Source organism: Sphaerodactylus townsendi, linkage group LG02 (assembly GCF_021028975.2).
Source record: "Sphaerodactylus townsendi isolate TG3544 linkage group LG02, MPM_Stown_v2.3, whole genome shotgun sequence".
Taxonomy (NCBI): domain Eukaryota; kingdom Metazoa; phylum Chordata; class Lepidosauria; order Squamata; family Sphaerodactylidae; genus Sphaerodactylus; species Sphaerodactylus townsendi.
Window position 1 is genome coordinate 23,276,535 of NC_059426.1, and position 19,472 is coordinate 23,296,006.

Here is a 19,472-nt window from a genome sequence, read left to right on the forward strand (position 1 = left end):
ATATCTTTGTACGACCTAGCAGTTTAACTCAACCATCTTCAGCATGAAACCTTGTTTTGTGCAGGAATGTTCCAAATCAATACCTAATCAAGCCACTGGTGAACACAGAGCAGCTTGAAGCGCTGAGCATTATGATGGCAAAGTCGATTAAATTATTCCCTGGGTGGTGTAGACAGACAACCACCCATTCTCCCTCCACATGTCCCCTGCTTTAATTCTTATCTACAAGCTTGCTTTGACCAATGCATATGTTATGTAATTCATTCTAATTTTCCACAATGCCTTCCCTGCATCTGCTCCACGTTACTTCCATTATACTAATTAGCTATTAATTATTATACCCTGAGATATTTAAAATGCACAAGACCTGCTACAAGGATTATGTCTGGCAGACACACTTAGCTTTTACAGCTTCACGTATCTATAAAAATCACAGAGGAAGGAAGAGCTCTTTACTGAATTATCAATTCAAACTAAAGAACGAAGTTAGGTCAGAACAAAGTTCATCCTGCCGTGTCACCTTTTCTCTCTTGACACTTAAGATCTTTAGCGCAAAGAACCAATGAATCTTTGGTGTCAACATTCTTCAGAAGAAGGAAATTTGGAGAGTCTGTTCAAGTATATATATTGCCATGAAGTCACAGCTGACTTACTACAACCTCATAAGGTTTTCAAAGCAAGATGTGTTCAGAGGTGGTTTGCCATTGCCTGCCTCCATGTCATGATCCTGGTATTCCCTGGAGGTGCCCCTTCTGAATATCAGCCAGGGCTGACCTTGCTCAGCTTCTGAGATCTCATGAGATCAGGCCAGCTTGGAGCCATCCAAGTCAGGGACTTCCAATACTAGAACTTTATTCCTTACAAGCAGGTGAGAGCAGTGCCTACTGTCTTGAGGAATCCATCGATATATTTGAATGAAACACAAATCTGCTTTATTCATAATAAGCATATCTAAATATACATGCAAAAGTTCAGAAAAAAACCTGAAAAAGTTGCAGCCCATGGGAAAAAAATCTTTTAAAATATTCTTTTTATTATTCATTTGAACATTTTGATACCACTTTTCCACTCAGAGCCCACAAAGTGGTGACCATAAAAATATTAAAATGTTTAAACAATTAAAAATACAACCGGTTGTGGTGGGTTTTCCGGGCTGTGTGGATATAGTCTGGTAGATCTTGTTCCTAACGTTTCAGCTGCATCTGTGGCTGGTGAAATGTTAGGAAAAAGATCTACCAGTCCACGGCCACACAGCCCGGAAAACCCACAACAAACTGTTGAATCCAGCCGTGAAAGCCTTCGACAATAAAAATACAGTTAAAATAATTCAATAAAACCACACATAAAATAAAATTAGAAATAGGGCCAATAATCATTATTAGGGGTAGGCTTGATGAATGAACCCTTTAAAGATGATTTTTTATATAAGGCAATCTACAGCATTGGATAATGATAATTTCTAGGTAAACTGTAGATGTGCTAGATGTGGCTAGTTTTGTCTCCAGCTGTTATGGCATAATGCGGGGGTGGCATTATGCGGGGTGGCCCTCCAGATGTTCATGGACTACGATCCCCTAAATCAGTGTTTTCCAACCTTTTCGAGGTCAGGGTACCCTTGACCTCACTCTTCATATCTCACGGTACCCCTGCCGCCACCCTCCACCTTCCCCTCCCATTTCCCCTGCTTGCCACACACCCCGCCTTCCCCTCCCAGGGTGAAGGGAAGCACTGGGGGTGGGGGTGGCTGCTGACCTTGTGGCAGGCCCTGCCCCATGGGCCAGCTCCATGTCCTTGCTGGCGCCGGTGGGAGACACCACAAAAATGAGGGGTGGGGGTGGTAGTGTTGCCGCGGTACCCCTGGGACATGCTCACGGCACCCCAGGGTACCACGGAATCCTGGTTGAGAATGGCTGCCCTAAATGCAGGCAGGGGCTGATGGGAATCGCAGTCCATGAACATCTGGAGGGCCAGAGTTAGACACCTCGGTATAATAAATGCGGTAATGCACTACTGAAAAGCTCAAACTAACTCGCTCTTCAAATATGCGGCTAGCCCTACTATGAATCTGTTGTTGTAGTGCACTGGCTCTCTGATCTCTGCAGAACAAATTGCTGCTAAAGTCTACGAGCAGAGGAAACCATTTTAAATCCTGGCCAGCTGAAAGTCCTTAAGTCAAAACTGCTGCCATCTTGGAACCAACTATTATAATATTTAAGACAGAGAATACATTACCCTCATGAACGCTGGGTGATCTCTGCAAGTGACATTATTGTTGTAAATTTCAATGCTTCCAGGGATAAATTCGGACGTTCCATTAGAGGAAAAATAAAACCTTGCAGGGGTTTCTGACCTCCTGCTAACATCCAGGCTTAGATTATAAAGCAATACTGTAAAGTTTTGGGGAGAAGAATAATAATAATGTAAAAGGATGGTTTAGAAAGACAGCTCCAAAGGTATCTCCATTTCATTAAATTTATGGTGATTTGCGGAAATGCTGCACACAATTTCATAATGACATTTTCAGCCATTCTAATTACAAGATTTTCTTTCAGACCCCCCTGGGAATAGCAACAATATTTCTCTGATGCCATTTCCAAATCTTTTCGTGCCTAATGCTTCTAAATGTCCTTAATGTGATGAAAGCAGAAAAAAACCTTTTTTAAAAAGTTTGATCAAAGAGGCTTTTTTGTTCGTTCAGTTTATTGATATGCGAACATTCCAATATGTTTCTTGGGATCATATAGTGCTGCCAACCTACTGACATCCCTTTATAAAAAAAAAATAAACCACTACACACATGGTTGAAACGTGAACATTTTAATTGATATGATCCTGCATTGTTGACTTCAGTTTACTTAGAGTTGTATAACCCTACTTAAGATTGTTCAGTATCACTGTTTATTCATAGTTTGCCAAAGCAAATGTTTTGCCCCTTGTTATTATAGTAACAGGTGAAGGATAAAAATCACACTGATTGTAGTGGGGGTAGATTGCACTCTTAACACTTTTGACATGTTTATGTATGCTATGGTACTGGTGCTGATTTTTGCTCAGTATATCATGGCCCTGTGGGGTGGTATGGAAAGTAAGAAGCACTGTAGGAACCCAGCAAACATATAGATTTAAACCAAAATGATCCCCATTAATTTAGAGCATTGCTGCTCAAATAGTTTGCAAGTGCAAACTATCAATGGGTCATGTATGCTTTACTGGTTGTCATTAACTTAAATGACAGGCTCAGCAACAGCCATATAAGGAATTACCGGTATGTGCACACAATCAAGCTTACACATCAACTAAAAAAAAAGAATGGCAACAATCTGTGCAGGGGTGGAGCGAGGGGGAACATGTGCCCCTGCCACGCCACCGCCCTGGAACACCCCTGCACTGGCGCGCACCTGGTTCATCGTGCGCACACCCCCTTGGTGCTACACCACTGAATCTATATGCAACAAGTGTGGAGACTGGCAAAATGCCCTTTTCTGTTAATGTTGCTAGGCGTCTCTCCACCCTGCACCCAGGTCTAGCCAGGCTCTGTCTTTGCTCCTACCAAGTATTATTACGCTGCCTTTTGATCTCTCAGCTCCCAGGATTTGTTCCCTACTTCTTTAGGGTCTAAGTCTCTAGCAACCTGCCAGTGCTATTTGTAGTACAGTACAGTAGTACACAGACATCATTCACTTTCAAGGGAGGAACAGAAGCAAAACTTGGACACGTTAGCCAAAATTAATATCAATCTTACATTTTGTGACTTAGCAGTGTTTTAATAATCCTTGTCTGGACAGTATATATGACCTGTAATATGTTACGGGATACTGAACGCAATTGGCGTTACCCATTGGTTACATTTTGGTGGATTATCCTGTAATGAATTTCAGCGACATGTTGCTGGTAAGATATTCTTTTTGAGCAAAGAAAATAACTTATGTATGCAGCCAAGCACTTACCAATATGACCCGGAGCAGCTCGGCCGTGATAGGTAAAACAGATCTTCAAATTCACACACACAGCTGGCTGTCCATTTTCCACACATTCCAATTTACTTCGATTTACTGAATGAGGGTGCTCAAAGAATGCTTTAACAATCACTACTGCTCTTGTCCTGTGAAGTGAGAAGAAATCAGGTCACAAGATGCCCCTTTACCATTGTTCATTCTAGATGGCAGTACTGGCCCAGGTACCCTCATTACTCTTCTACTAGAAAGTCCAAAACACCATAATTTATACTCTACTGAGACATACTCAAATGAGACACACTCAAATTTATACTCAAATGAGACAACCCTCCATCTTTTCCTTCTTCCCATAATGCAAGTGCTATAATCTAATACCTACAGCCGTGGTGGCAAACCTTTGGCACTCCAGATGTTATGGACTACAATTCTCATCAGCCCCTGCCAGCATGGCCAATTGGCCATGCTGGCAGGGACTGATGGGAATTGTAGTCCATAACATCTGGAGTGCCAAAGGTTCGCCACCACTGACCTACAGCAATTACACCAGAGTCTGTGAGACTGCACAAAGACTGACAAAAACAGGATCTTAAGATCTTGACCTAGAAAATTCCCCTTTAAATTTTGATTTGTTTTAACATCTAGGCCAGAGATGGCGAACCTTTTTGAGACCGAGTGCCCAAATTGCAACCCAACCCCCACTTATTTATCACAAAGTGCCAACCCAGCAATTTAACCTGAATGCTGAGGTTTCAGTTTAGAAAAAACTGGTTGGCTCCTTCTTCCTCCGCCCCACCCGCTTGAGCAGGGGCTAGCCTGCTCTAGCCTCCAGCAAGTCCCACGAACACCGCTTTGTGCCTCTCTAGCATCTCTGCCTCCTCTGCCCCCCCCCCCCCGGCAGCAGCCACCTGGAGCACAGGCACCAGGCCCACCAGCCGGAGCGCGGACGTTGTGCTTAGTGGCCCAGGTCAGTCTAGATGTGTGTGGGTGTGTGGGTGTGATTTTCCGCCCCCCACATGATGAACTCTGTGTGCGCGTGCCCACAGAGAGGGCTCCGAGTGCCACCTCTGGCACCCGTGCCATAGGTTCGCCATCACTGATCTAGGCTGATGATGAGTTACAATGAGCTTGAAAGCTCGCACAGTGTTTTGTGTCATTCTGTTTGAGCCTGATAAAAAAAAGTGCCTCGTTCTGGATTGTGTGTGGGCCAATATATCTGATGGCAATATTATTCTATTACAAGATTATTCCATGTGAGCCTTCCAGTAGGCTCTTGGGTCCAAATGGGTTTTGAACTTTAAAGTCGTAAGCAGTCAAGAACGGGGGAAGCTACTCGTTCCTTAAAATCTTCCCTAGAAGCCCTGTCAAGCATTCCTCCATCATCTATCAGGCGAAGTGATTACTTAGGCAGAATAGCGAGTCTGCCCATAACTGCAGGCCTTCCGATGCTAGGCAAAGAATGTTTTATTCTGCCACTTAATGGCTTGGGCTGTTCTGTTACATGCAGCAACAATGCCTGCTGTTATATTTCTTCTACCTCTACAAGCATCTTGAAAGGTATTGCTGTTGTTTTTAATGGTGGAATATCTTAGCGAACAAAACAAAACACACTGTTGAAATGATGATTTTAAAGAACTCAGGGCTAGAAAATCCCTCAGTGGCATTTTTGTGTTGTCAGAGGTATTTACTTTAATATGCCGCAGTCGTTCAGAACCGCAGAGCTTAACTACCAAATGCAGAGCTTAGCAGAGATTCTTATGAGGCCAGTATTATAATGCACATTTCTTAATTGCATCTCGTAATTTACCATTATGTCCATTTATCCCTAAGCACTGAAATGTGTTGGCCTCACCTGAGTAGCACAGCAGAATCCGACAGAAAAGCACCAATTGCTACATCTGCGGAGAAGAAAAAGTCCAGATTGATGATGCTCATTAGTCACAAGGAATCGTTTCTCGGGCACACAATCCCCTCATTCCATTTTCACCTCTGGACTGTATTAAATCACTATTTGTACATTATTAATTAGAGGGGATATGAGGATACATGAAGCCACATATATCACTAAAACTTTTTAAACAGAGCCAGGCAGATCTAGCTGCATTCTCTCTTATGGCACGCATTAAAATAGCATTGTGGCAATTTTAAACACCATGTTTAACGTGCAGCTCAATCTCCACACAAATTTTGAAGTTAAAGACAATTACTTTAGAGCCATTCAACCAGAAAATAGTATTTCTAAACAAAATATTTATAAGGTGCAACATTTGTCCGCTTTACATTTTTGACAGAAAATGTGCAGTATGAAACAAAAGACAAAACTTGATGATGGGTGTGCCCAGCCATTCCAACAAGCAACATAAATATAGATGTTACAGCAGAATTCCATGAGGTCTTTCCAGCACAATTGACTTTCTGTGAAAGACTACAGAAAGCAAAGACCCAATGAATGAGTCAAAGACTCCACAAAAGACCCAAAGACTCCACTGATATCAGTGGAGTCAACCATGAGGTCAGTGTTTCACTTTTGGTGGCCCTGTCAGACACATTCCAGAATCACAGATGGCAGATCTACATCACAGGCTCAAGTTGATTGAAAAGTCATCCCCTCCCCCACCCACCCCCGCCTCTTGAAGGCTAAAGATTTCTCAGGCACAACACTCAAGGGAAAACTGTTATATAAACCAACATAAGTCTTCAAAGCAAATACACCCAGGATCTAGTATACTTCTGTTATGGCCTTAACAGGGGTAAGGGTTTTATTGAAGAGAATCTCCACCAGCTGCTAAAAAGTGTAACAGCACACATATAGTTTTTAAAAGTAGCAAAGGAGAATGAACTCACATTGGCAGATCAGGAGAGGGGCCAAGAGGAGATCTTTTAGACTGTATAATACGAAATAAACAAGCACTATGGATCCTTTCTCTCAAAACTAAGCAAAGTTCGTGGGTGCCTCTCTCTATTGCGTACTTCACCTTTCGGGCGGAATTTACAGGCAACCACGAAATAAACAAGCACTATGGATCCTTTCTCAAAAGGGGAGGGGAAGGGGGGACAAGCTAGCTAAAACACACAAAGGGGTCCCTAACAGTATGATTGTCCCTGTTGAGCGAGATCCCCCTAGGCTAAAATTATGATTTTCTTCCTCCCGCGGCAGAGAGTGCCAGGTTACGACCTTAACCTCACCCACTTGCAATACAGACTGGCTCACTGATGGAGCTAGTGGCCAGCTGTGGGCGTCTTGATGAGGCAGATCAGAAGATGAAGGAAAAACCACCCAAAATTCCCCTTTTTCCGTCTCTAGACGCACACACACACTGTTTAAATAAAGCTCTTGCAGAATTCCAATGCCAGAAACTTCTCTACGTCTGCTCACCAGCAAAGCAGGTCCTGCCTAGCAATTCTCCACCAAAACTGTTATGGCCTTAACAGGGGTAAGGGTTTTATTGAAGAGAATCTCCACCAGCTGCTAAAAAGTGTAACAGCACACATATAGTTTTTAAAAGTAGCAAAGGGGAATGAACTCACATTGGCAGATCAGGAGAGGGGCCAAGAGGAGATCTTTTAGACTGTATAATACGGGGAAGGAATTCTGGCAATGGATATTCCACAGAGAAGCAAGAGTCCAAATTGAATTTAAATGTTTTATATAAATTTGTTCAAAAAATACAAACACACAGTAAGACACAAGAGCACATACATTCAAGTTCCTGGTATATAAAAAAGGTTTTAAAGATAGATTGGATGATAGAAATGGAGGGGGGTTTTCGGGGTAATACGTTACCTAAATTCAGCTGAAGAAGATCTTGTAGAAGGCAAGAATTCAAATGACCAGCATCTGAATCCAGGCGAAGGACGATATCGTGTCTCAAACTGACCAGACCAAGGAAGGTACAGGCTAGTAAGAGCACATATGTTGGGGTGAACTAAACTTTTATACCCTTTTGCCCAGGTGGGGCGGGAACAAGTGAGTTTTAAGTTTCATTTTTCTAAATTCTCTGGAACTTCCCATGCTGGGCTTGGGGGTGCTGAGCCCTATCTAAAAGCTCTTCTATTGTTCTGAACCTTGGGACAATGGGAGTCAATTGGTCCTAGATTATATCAGGAAGCACAGAATGGCTTTATGCAAAGTAACTCTTACAGTCTTTGCCTTCAGTATTCAGATTTGAATGAGGCTTGATTGATTCAGGATGGGATCTTCTTGTAGGGAGATCATATCTGGAGGTTGGGGAAATGCAAGGAAACAACCATCTGTTGCTAGAAGAGATAGTGAAATTCAGCAACTGATGCTAAAGTGGCTTTCCATATTCTTTGTTTTAACAGTATCTTTGCAAGGTGTGGTAATCAAGATCATGCCCACAAACAAAATGAGACCTCCAGGTTATGCTGGAGTAACTCATTATCTTAACTCAGCTTTTGTTAAAGTAGTTTTGACCTTTTGGCTGTGTTCTGCCTTCAGCTTGGACACTCTGCTAACCACACAAAAATATGAGAGGTGGCTTCTGCCTATGTAGTTTAACAGGAAAATATTATGAAATAATATATATATATATTATAGGATTGGTCAGAGGGCTTACACTTCCTCTTTCCTATTCATTTACAAGCAGGGAGAAGTTTTGATATGAACAGTCATCAGACTTTTTGTGCTTGGAAATGTGTACTACAAGAACAAGTCAATGGGAACAAGAACAACAGTGATTGGTGTTTGGAATATGCTGCCACAGGAGCAGCAGCAGAAGGCCATTGCTTTCAGGAGCAGCAGCAGCAGCAGAAGGCCATTGCTTTCACATCCTGCACGTGAGCTCCCAAAGGCACCTGGTGGGCCACTGCGAGTAGCAGAGAGCTGGACTAGATGGACTCTGGTCTGATCCAGCAGGCTCATTCTTATGTTCTTACGTTCTTACTACTATGCTTGAGTGCAACATCATGAAATATACAAGGGTAGCAATATAACTCCTCACCAGCATAAGTAAATAATTCTTGTGCAAAGTGAACTCTGATCAATATCTCAGCTCTTCTTGGGTGCAGAGGAGGACAGAAATGTGAAAAAAATATAACATTTCTTGAATTTCATTTTTAGAGGACTAGTCTCATCTGTTCCCGCTTTTTAAAATTGGTCCAAAATCTCTCCTCACTCCTGTGGCATGTTGCCTGATCCTATGCTGGTTGCTTATCAGTAAGATCTATCAAGTTCAGCAGGACTTGTTCAGATATATACGTGCAGCCTTGATGTTCCCTCTTTGGATACAACAACTAAACAACAAATAATGCTATCAACACTGGGCAAGAAATCACTCAAAAGGCACAATTACCATAAAATTGCTATGTAAACACCAAATGGTCCATGAATATACAGCATAATTTCAGAGCTCTGAATATTCTCTCTCTCTCTCTTACACACACACCAATTAAAAACTCTTAACAGAGCCACTTTTATTTTCTGCTTCTTTGTTGTCTTCCTTCCAAACTGCCAAAGTCCATTATATGGCAAGAATAGTGGGGGGAGGGGGGAGGGGGTGTTTCTAGGATAACGAAATTAACTAATTAGCTGATATGTAACCTGATCATATTAAAAAAACCTGTGCTGATTTATCAGTAATTCATAACAGTTTTATTGCCTTATTGATGCTTGGGTTCTTATTTAATAATATGCAGTCTAGAGAGAAGTGGGTACGAAAAGCACTAAATAATAATGTAGCCTTCCCCACTGCAAATGCTTCACTTACCAGAATATCCATTATTGTCCACATCAACATTCCCAGATATAGAATGACCAAACATACGTAATGAGTTGCTGATTTGGTGGCCTTGTATTCTCTAAAAATAAAAAAAAGACCTGACTAATTTTTATAAAATTGAGGATTTTAAAAAGATTTATTTTTCAGAAGAATGAATAGATGTAGTTAATGCTTGTAGAAAATACGGTGATTCCCCACCCCCACCCTTTCATTCATTGTAGTTATTCTTCTACAGACTGAAAAAAATGCCTTTGGGCCTTTCCCCACTTACCTTAATCCCCCCTATGCCGCGCAGCTGGCGCAGGGTCATCACAAGGCGCCATTTAAAAGAGCGCCAGGGATGCCGCGCGCTGAAGGGGCGCGACAGCGTCAGCGTCGGGGAGGCTGCGCTGTCACCGCCCCTGTCGTGGGGAGTGCCGGGGGACCCCGCGCTACTTTCGGAGAGTAGCGTGGGGCTTAAGGTAAGTGGGGAAAGGCCCTTTGAGGGCCCTGAAAGGAACAGACAAAGCAAGTGTTATAGGAAGGGACAGTGTAACTTATATGCTATACTCAGACAACCCTAAATATTTTTAGACCTCATGATAGCCAAAAGAGACTCACCTGTGAGAAGGTAGGTGATATTCCATCTTCTCTCCCATTGTATATATAAAGTGCCCCTTCTAAATCATTTTCCTGTGGAGCCCCAATGGCTACATCTGTAATAACATTACATGGAAACAGTTAAAATAATCGCTATATTATCTATACAATGCTTCATCCATAGGTGTCATAGCGCCTTTTTTACATACAAGACTAGAACGTTTCCTCACTCATACCAGCGGAGGAGACGGTTTCTCAACTCTATTGGCTGTTTCTAGAACAATCAGAAGATGGGGCAAAGATGGCTTCATGGGTAGAGGGAAGGTACGGTTACATCAAAGGCTGCACCTCCGAGGCACGGGAGGAAACAGTCAGGAATTAATGTACTTCAGTTTCTAATATTGTGCTCATCTATAGTTTACCTTGTACGTCAGAGAAAAGTTACCATTTGTTTTTACTGTTTCTAAGGAATGATTTTGTTTTTGTAACTAAATCTAAACAGTATCTGAGGCCCCTTCCGCACATGCAGAATAATGCACTTTCACAGTTGTTTGCAAATGGGTTTTGCTATTCCACAAAGTAAAATCCAGCTGCAAAGTACCCTGAAAGTGGACTGAAAGGGCATTTTTTCTGCATGTGCAGAAGGGGCCATAGAAAGAACACCACCTCATGTTTTTCTCACAAACCAGGCCAGCACGGCAGATACAACAAGTACTCCCCTTATCTTGCAGTGCTGGTGTCACCTACCTGGCTTGGGAGGCAGTTTCCGCTCCCTTCTGTTTCCTCAAAATGGTGGCTGAGATCTTGTGGCATAGCATTGGTCCCTTCTGCACATGGAGAATAATGCACTTTCAATCCACTTTCAATGCAGCTGTGCGGAATAGCCAAATCCACATGCAAACAATTGTGAAAGTGGATTGAAAGTGCAATATTCTGTGTGTGCAGAAGGGACCATGGTGGGATGTCATGTTTTTCAAGTGCAATTTTAAAAATTTCTCCGTGGGGATTCTTGTGCAAACCTGGGGTTGACCTAGACTTGTACAAACATCCTCCTCTTCTGAGCCTAAACACAATGAGTAGATGTAATGATGCACATGCAACAGTCACAGTGCAAAATTAGATACAGGATGTTAGCTTTATCATCCAGGAACCTGCTTAAAACCAGACTTGGGGCCAGCAGAACAGGGTCACAAATGGACCAGATAAGATTTCTGAATGCTCAGGTAATACCTCAGATACACCAAAAAAAAAAAACAGCTTTCACTTCCTATAAATATTTTCATCTCATCCTCTTTCTTTCAAAGGCTCATTCCGCACATGCAGAATAATGCACTTTCAAACTGCTTTCAATGCTCTTTGAAGCTGCGCGGAATGGCAAAATCCTCTTGCAAACAGTTGTGAAAGTGGTTTGAAAACGCATTATTTTGCATGTGCGGAAGGGGCCAAAGTGTTCAGGGAAAAACCCATAGCTCTCGCTTTCCTCCCTTTGTCCTAACAACAACCCTGCATTGCAGGTTAAGCTAAAAAAGAACTATTGGCAAAAAGAATAACCAGCGAGACTCCACAGCTGAGTGAGGATTTGAATCTGGATGTGAACTAAATTTCCTAAGCCCTAACCTTACACTTTAACTACAACACTCTAGTTCCTAAAAATATTACTTTTTTAAAAGAAAGAGAGATGGGGAAAAGCTGGCCCTAGCAGGGTTGTTTGTATGCATATTCCTTCCCATGGGAATAAAACATTTGAAAGTTAAAAGTTCTGATAGTTAGAAAGCAGGAGGGGTCAATTCATCCCTTAAACAAGGGTGTGTTTTAACAATTGGGGACTACTGAAAAGAGACATGCCAATGGATCCATCCAAACATGAAATTTCTTCAGCTGCTCAAACGAACGATTCTGCTGTCCTTCACACAACTCCCCAATATTAGTGATAATAGCTCAATGCTGTTTCCATAGGTCAAAGAAACTCTTTCGAAATGCTTTTAGCAAAAAGATTAGATCTTTGCTATGGGCAGGGTATTCAGTGGAGAAATGAAGGCAACTGGGCTTAAGCAAGTTAATGCATTTTATATGCCTGGGTAGTTTTATACCTGTACGAGTCTGAAGACGAAAGAATAACATCCCTCTCTATTACCTAAAGCACAAAGATGGCTGAACAGCAAGAGAAAAGGATCTGGGAGGGCAGATGGAGAGAAAAAGTGCTTTTTTAAAAAAATGCTTAAAAAGAAATTAAATGGGGGGGGTGTTAATTAGAAAGCTTCGAGTCTGCAAGTAATGCCACATAAAGACAAGAACTAAAAATAGATACCAATTAACCATGAAGGATTTCTAAAAAAAAAAAAAACTTCACCAGTGAGATACTTATTCTAATTAAACAGAAGGAGCCCAAGCTACCCTGTGTTTGGATCCTAATAGATACCACTGATTCCAATGGACCTTTCTTTCAGGTAAGGCTGCATACAGTTACAGTCTTTCCCTTCTGCATGCTCAAGCCCAGCTTCTAGCTGTCCTGGCAACCCATTTGACTAACATACCAATCAATGACTCAAATATCAGCCTCCACCACTGCTTCAGACAGACTATCTATCTTTTAAATAAATAAATAGAGCACAGCATGAACGCTCATTTCAATGTTTGTTTAGGATCTGAAAAGAACACACTGGCAAAACTCAGAGAAACAACTCCAGTAAAGGGTGCAAGTATTCTCCATGTCCATCTTCTTAAGGAAAACAGGAAGAAGTAGGACAAACCTCTTTGCCCAACCCACACTAAGGCCCCTCCAGCACATGCAGAATAATGCACTTTCAATCCACTTTCAATCCACTTTGCAGCTGGATTTTACTGTGCGGAATAGCAAAATCTGAACATAAGAACATAAGAACAAGCCAGCTGGATCAGACCAGAGTCCATCTAGTCCAGCACTCTGCTACTCGCAGTGGCCCACCAGGTGCCTTTGGGAGCGCACGTGCAGGAGGTGAAAGCAATGGCCTTCTGTGGCCTTCTGCTTGCAAACAATTGTGAATGTGGACTGCAAGTGCATTATCATCTTGCATTATCAAGTGCATTATCATCTTGACTGCAAGTGCATTATCATCTTGAATAGAACGCTGTAGTATGCTCAAAATGCAGCAACTACACTGCCCTGGCATTGAGACCACAGCTCCCGTCTAAACCAAGCTTTCCAATATAAGGTCCTGGCTTCATTCAAAGCTAAAACTAATCGCAGAAGAAGAATTATGAAGTAAACTCCCCTAGCTCAGATTTATTTGTAAAGTCAAGTTTTCATAATTTTAGTCTTTTCATTGCTCTGTGGTTCCCAGTAACAGATCCAGCTGGATTTCTAAAAACTGTTCCCAGTAACAGAGCCAGCGGATTTCTAAAAACAAAGTATAAAAGCACTGACTGCCATACTAGAAGAGGGGAGAATGACCCTCAAAACTGAATTTCAAAAGCAGAAACTAAAAATGCCAAACTTTGCCCAAATTTTATTGTGGCCCTTCAAGCCAGCCAATGGCTGGATAGGATAGATAACTTGCAACTCCACAAACTTCATAAAACATGGCTGTTGTGGGTTTTCCGGGCTGTGTGGCTGTGGTCTGGCAGATCTTGTTATACACAGTGTATAACTGACGTCTCTCTGTGATACACCTCTGAAGATGCCAGCCACAGATGCAGGCAAAACATCAGGAACAAGATCTACCAGACCACGGCCACACAGCCCACAAACCCACAACAACCAGTTGAATCTGGCTGTGAAAGCCTTTGACAATTCATAAAACATGTTTAAAAGATGCTAACATTTCTCTTTGCAATATTGATTTAGTAGTGAAGCATTTCTAAATGATTACGGGATTAAGCAGAATCTAGTTTGGCCTGCTAATAACATTAACTAAGGCCCCTTCCGCACACACAAAATAATGCGTTTTCAAACCACTTTCACAACTGTTTGCAAGTGGATTTTGCTATTACACACAGCTTCAAAGAGCACTGAAAGCGGTTTGAAAGTGCATTATTCTGCATGTGCGGAATGAGCCTATGATAATGATGAATTTTGTGGCACATCAGAGAACAGAGGGAAATACACAATAGAAACAGAAATAGAGGTGGGTTCAGGGGCTGTCCAGTCTTTATTTTTGTTAAAAGATGTAAAAAGTTAATTAGGAATACCTTCAAAGCCATCATTATCAATGTCTCCCAAATTGGCAATGGATTCTCCGAACCTTGCTGCATACAAGTCACTCCCAGCCAATGCTATGTCCAGTTCTATCATCTTCGATTCCTAAAAGGAAAATACATTCGTCTGCAATACAATGATTCTAAACATGGGGGGGGGGGGGGGGGGGGGGGGGGCAAGTGATCAACGTGCTGCCCAGGGGAAAACAGCCCTATGCACTCTGCCTTCTGAAAAATGAAAACAGGAGTACTTCTGTGCAGGCACAACCAGCCAAAGTTTAAGATGAATGAGATAACACTGAGAGTTAAAGAAATGTTTAACTTTTTAAGTTAAGTGATCAGCTTCGGCTGGATCATGTTTACTTTATACATTGTACTTATTATATAATTGTATATGTATTGTTATTGTAAACGGCCCAAATTTGAACAGCGAGGGGTGGTATAAAAATAAAATAAAATTTTAAGTTATTCCATGTTTTATATTCTGCTGTATTTTTGAATGTTTTTTTTAAAAAAATAACTTTTATAATATTTCTATTATTTGTTATCTTACACAGAGATTCAGGCAGGTTCCCTGGAAAGGAAGAATACCGTATATACTCGTGTATAAGTTGACCCGCATATAAGTTGAGGCACCTAATTTTACCACAAAAAACTGGGAAAACTTATTGACTCGGGTATAAGTCGAGGGTGGGAAATGCAGCATCAATTGAGGCATCAGTAGGTTAAATGTTTTTGAATATTTATTTCAAAGAAAAACAGTAAACTGGCTCTGTAAGTGGAAAAGAGGGTCAACAAGAACAATATGGTATCAACAATAACTTTAAAAGTACAAAAACCTTAGCTCAACCAGCAACCAAGCTAAAACACAAGAGTTAAAATCCTTCAAAACTGGATTCCTCATCATCATCTGTATGTCCAAATGTAACCCAACTTAGATTTTAAGAGGGATATTATCAGAAATGAAAAATCTACTATTAGCTTCCATTGTAAACAATGGGGGATGGGGCATCCCCTTTGGGGGTCAATAACTTTGGATCCCCTGACCCAAACTTCACCAAACCTGGCTGGTATCATAAGGAGACTCTCCTGATGAGACCAGCCAGGTTTGGTGAAGTTTGGTTTAGAAGGTCCAAAGTTATGGACCCTCAAAAGGGTAGCCCCATCTACTAATAGCTCCCATTGAAAACAATGGGGAATGGGGACACCTCCTTTGGGGGTCCATAACTTTGGACCCCCTGAACCAAACTTTACCAAACTTGGCTGGTATCATCAGGAGAGTCTTCTGAGGGTACCCTGAAATTTTGGTGCCTCTAGCCTACAAACTGCGCCCCCTGCTGGCCGGCAAAGTAAAAACACAAAAAAATTTTAATGACCCGCATATAAGTCGAGGAGAGCTTTTTCAGCATTAAAAATGTGCTGAAAAATTCGACTTATACATGAGTATATACGGTAAACGTTTTCCAGATTTAAAAACCCTGTGAAGTAGGTTATAAAGAAATTATTACTTACGGAGCCTGAGTTCATGTATACATAAACCCTTCCTTCTTCTCTGAGCTCACTGTGCATTGGGGCACCCACCAGTAAGTCCGAGAGGCCATCCCCGTTGAGATCCACTGCACAGACAGCTGCTCCAAAATAAGAACCAAGCTGACAATCCATAAGAGAGATACGGTTACAGAAATATTTAAAGCAAACACTGTAAACACAAGTCAAAACCTTAATCCACAAACATTACCTTTTTACCCTCCAGTTCCGTCAAAATGGGTAGACTTGTCTCCAGTTTAAAAATATATGCCTTAAATAAAGATAACAGAAAGTCTTCTTAGGATTGCACTATAAAAGTCGATGATTACTAGGAGAAAGTAATATATACTTAGTATGAATCTACTGAATACAGCAAGAGGACACGCCTCTCACTGCTGTCTACTCCCAAACCATGCAGATTACAGCAAACTGTAAACCTCTAGGTTTCTGCCACAGATTGACAGTCTTCAATCACTGAAACAATTCAGCATGTAGGCTAACAGCTCACATACATCAGCTTCTGTGATCAACTTAATACAGTTCTGAGTGTCATAAGTCACAAGCCATCTCAAATGCAGACTATTCCTATGAATCTAGATGCCAACCACTTTTACATGAAAACAATCTGCTTTAGAAAATATAGGGGGAAAATAACCCTTGGGGGTCAAACCAGATAAGACACTGGGTCTTCCATAACTAGAAATCCCAGGATATTTTTAAAATTCATTTATCTGGTGGACTTGGGCCAATTCTGACTAGGACTATGGCATGGAGGACGGGGTTAAACATTCCCTCTTTGCCTCTTTTCCCCATGGCCTCCAGGGAGTTACTATTAGCCCCAATGAATAAATGTAAAGGTTCAGACACTTGTACCTCAACATTTACGTCAATGGAATCATTTTAGATCAAAAAATGACACAGGGTGAGATCTGGATCAAAATTAGGCCACCATGTGTCTCATTCCAGATTTTTTTTTAAAAAAAATGTTTGGAGCTCAAATCACAGAATTTCCAATCTATTAGGACCTATTAGGCTCAGTTTCAATATGGGAGGAAAAACCTTCAAGGATAGATCTCCCTGGTATCTCCACTATACCCAAGGCCCCAAGGACTCTAGGAACCTCCCCCCCCCAAACAACAGCAGCAGGTTCACTTTTGAAAGCTCATTGGCTCCTTCCACACATGCAGAATAATGCACTTTCAAACTGCTTTCAGTGATCTTTGAAGCTGTGCGGAATAGCAAAATCCACTTGCAAACAGTTGTGAAAGTGGTTTGAAAACACATTATTCTGCGTGTGCGGAAGGGGCCAGTGTGTGGGAAGACAAAGAATCTTGTGTGTCCCTGCCCTCCTCCAGCAACCCCACATTGTCATGACAGCCATTCCTTCCACACTACTGAAAACACTAAGGCCGTTTCCGCACGGGCGGAAAATGACGGCCTGGAGACGGTAAAAACGCAGTCTCCAGGCTGCCATTCGCACGGGCGGCGCAGCTGCAGCGCAGCCGCGCCGCCCCCGCGCCACCCGGCTGGCCCGCAGCCGGCGTATTCCGAGAAGCGTTCTTTTCGGAATACGCCGCCGTGAAGCCGCTGCCGAGCGAACAGCAGCAGCTTCACGGCGCCTCCCCGACCCGGCACTCACCTTGTCCCTGGGCCTCCGGCGCATCGCTGAGGCCTGGGGACACGCCCCCCTGCCCTGCGCCGCTCGAGCACGCCGGACACGCCGGAGGCCCAGGAACAAGCCGGGTCGTGCGGGCGCCGGCGCTCCGTGGCGCCGGCTGCCCGCCTCTTCCCGGGACCGTCCATGCGGACGGTCCCAGCGACTTCGGGTCGGCGCGAGAAGCGCCGACCCAGCCGTTTCCGCTGCCATGTGGAAACGGCCTAAATCTGTTCTTTACAGAAAAATATATGACACCCCTGTGAAACAAATATTAACTCTTACTTTACCAGTCTGTTCCTGTTGGGGAGCACCTCCAACTATTTCCACACTGTTTGGAGAGAGGAACCGGCCTGCTCCGACGGCATACCCTGTGCCACAAATTAATACAGCAAGATTTGAGTTCTGTAAAATTTACATCAGTACTTTGTGCTGATTCATACAACCATATAGAAACACGAGGACCACCGGAAAATGTGGCTCCTTATTTATGAAGAGCTGAACAATTGCACTCACAAGCAATTCACACCTCAGAACAATAGAAGATAATGTAGCTGATATTCAGTGCTTATAATTGCTAGCTTAGCATGGGCTAACTCCGTACATGCAGAATAATGCACTTTCAATCCACTTTCACAATTGTTTGCAAGTGGATTTTGCTATTCCGCTCGGGCCAAAAAACAGCAGTGTGAAAATTGTGTGAAACTGGTATAAAATGGTTTAAAATGGTGTAAAAGGGTTTACACTGTTTTCACACCGTTTTCACACCACTGTTTTTGGCCCATGCAGAATCTGACTGAGAGAATGTTATCATTTCAGCTATTACAATCAAGTTCTGCCTTTCCTGCAACTTTTACCCTGTCCAGCAAGGCCAAATACAGACAGTGGAAGGAAACATGCTCTTGGCAGCTTTATTAAAGTGGAGATATAAAACATACGGGGGGTGTTTCTCAGTTACCTAAATAACTTCCAAACTTTACTTGATTATCTGCATCCACATACGGGAGAAAGGTATTTGCTGTTTTGTTGTATACAAAGATGGAGCCAGTCCAATAAGTTGATCCCGGAGCTCCCATAATAATTAAATCCTGGAAGAAAACAAAAGGCTTATGTCTTAAGTTCTCAAAGATAATCAGAGTGAGTCATATTGATTCCTGCTCTGTCTGGTTTATTGTCTGTGGTATTACCTAGCTTTAGCCAAGTTTAGTCAACTTTTATATTGATCACTAGGTACGGTAAGCCAGAACACGCATGAAATGTTTTATATGTTTTAAAATATGTCAGCTCCTCTGCTGCTCAGGATTAAGTCTGACATCAATTCCAAGTGGGTCACCAGCAAAATAAAAAACCGCCCTTTTCAATATTTTAGAACTCATCATTCTTATTCAGAACTTAAAGGAACACAGTGAAGTACGCTGATCTTTACAGCCATAAAAGAAGCCCTGTTAGGCTCATTATTGCCTTGAATAGGTTATTCTGAATCAGACAATATGATCTTCCACTCTATTCTATTATTTTTATCCTTCAGGTAATTCTGTACTTTTTTATTTTAAAAAGGTAGCCGACATGTTTTAAATATCTTGCTGCAATGTATTACCCCTGTTTTAAAACTCACTGCTTTAGGAATAGCCTCCTAATATTACTACAGTGGTTCTAAATTGGCAATAGCACAAGGAATCGTCAGTCAGTCAGTCTTTATTTGTTAGCCATAGGCCTTTCAAATGACAAGACAGATCCACAAATTAAAACAGGAATAGATTATACCCTGCAGTACGGTTGCCTGCTTGAGGAATAAGCAGGATACTGAGGAAGGTGTGCTACTCGAACAATAGAGATTTCCCCTGCCAC

At 42.2% G+C, this 19,472-nt stretch overlaps 1 protein-coding gene across 2 annotated transcripts in view; it reads right to left on the reverse strand.

Moving 5' to 3' along the window:
* Window positions 1-19,472, reverse strand: part of ITGA4 (integrin subunit alpha 4) — a 72,532-nt gene that overhangs the window by 28,814 nt on the left and 24,246 nt on the right. For both annotated transcript variants that reach the window (XM_048484015.1, XM_048484017.1), the window contains exons 6-15: window positions 18,583-18,712; window positions 17,910-17,995; window positions 16,182-16,241; window positions 15,956-16,093; window positions 14,438-14,549; window positions 10,292-10,386; window positions 9,680-9,770; window positions 5,806-5,851; window positions 3,948-4,102; window positions 2,233-2,387 (exon numbers count right to left, since the gene is read on the reverse strand). In XM_048484015.1, coding sequence (XP_048339972.1) covers window positions 2,233-2,387; window positions 3,948-4,102; window positions 5,806-5,851; window positions 9,680-9,770; window positions 10,292-10,386; window positions 14,438-14,549; window positions 15,956-16,093; window positions 16,182-16,241; window positions 17,910-17,995; window positions 18,583-18,712 — 1,068 coding nt within the window. The remainder of the gene's footprint in view (window positions 1-2,232; window positions 2,388-3,947; window positions 4,103-5,805; window positions 5,852-9,679; window positions 9,771-10,291; window positions 10,387-14,437; window positions 14,550-15,955; window positions 16,094-16,181; window positions 16,242-17,909; window positions 17,996-18,582; window positions 18,713-19,472) is intronic.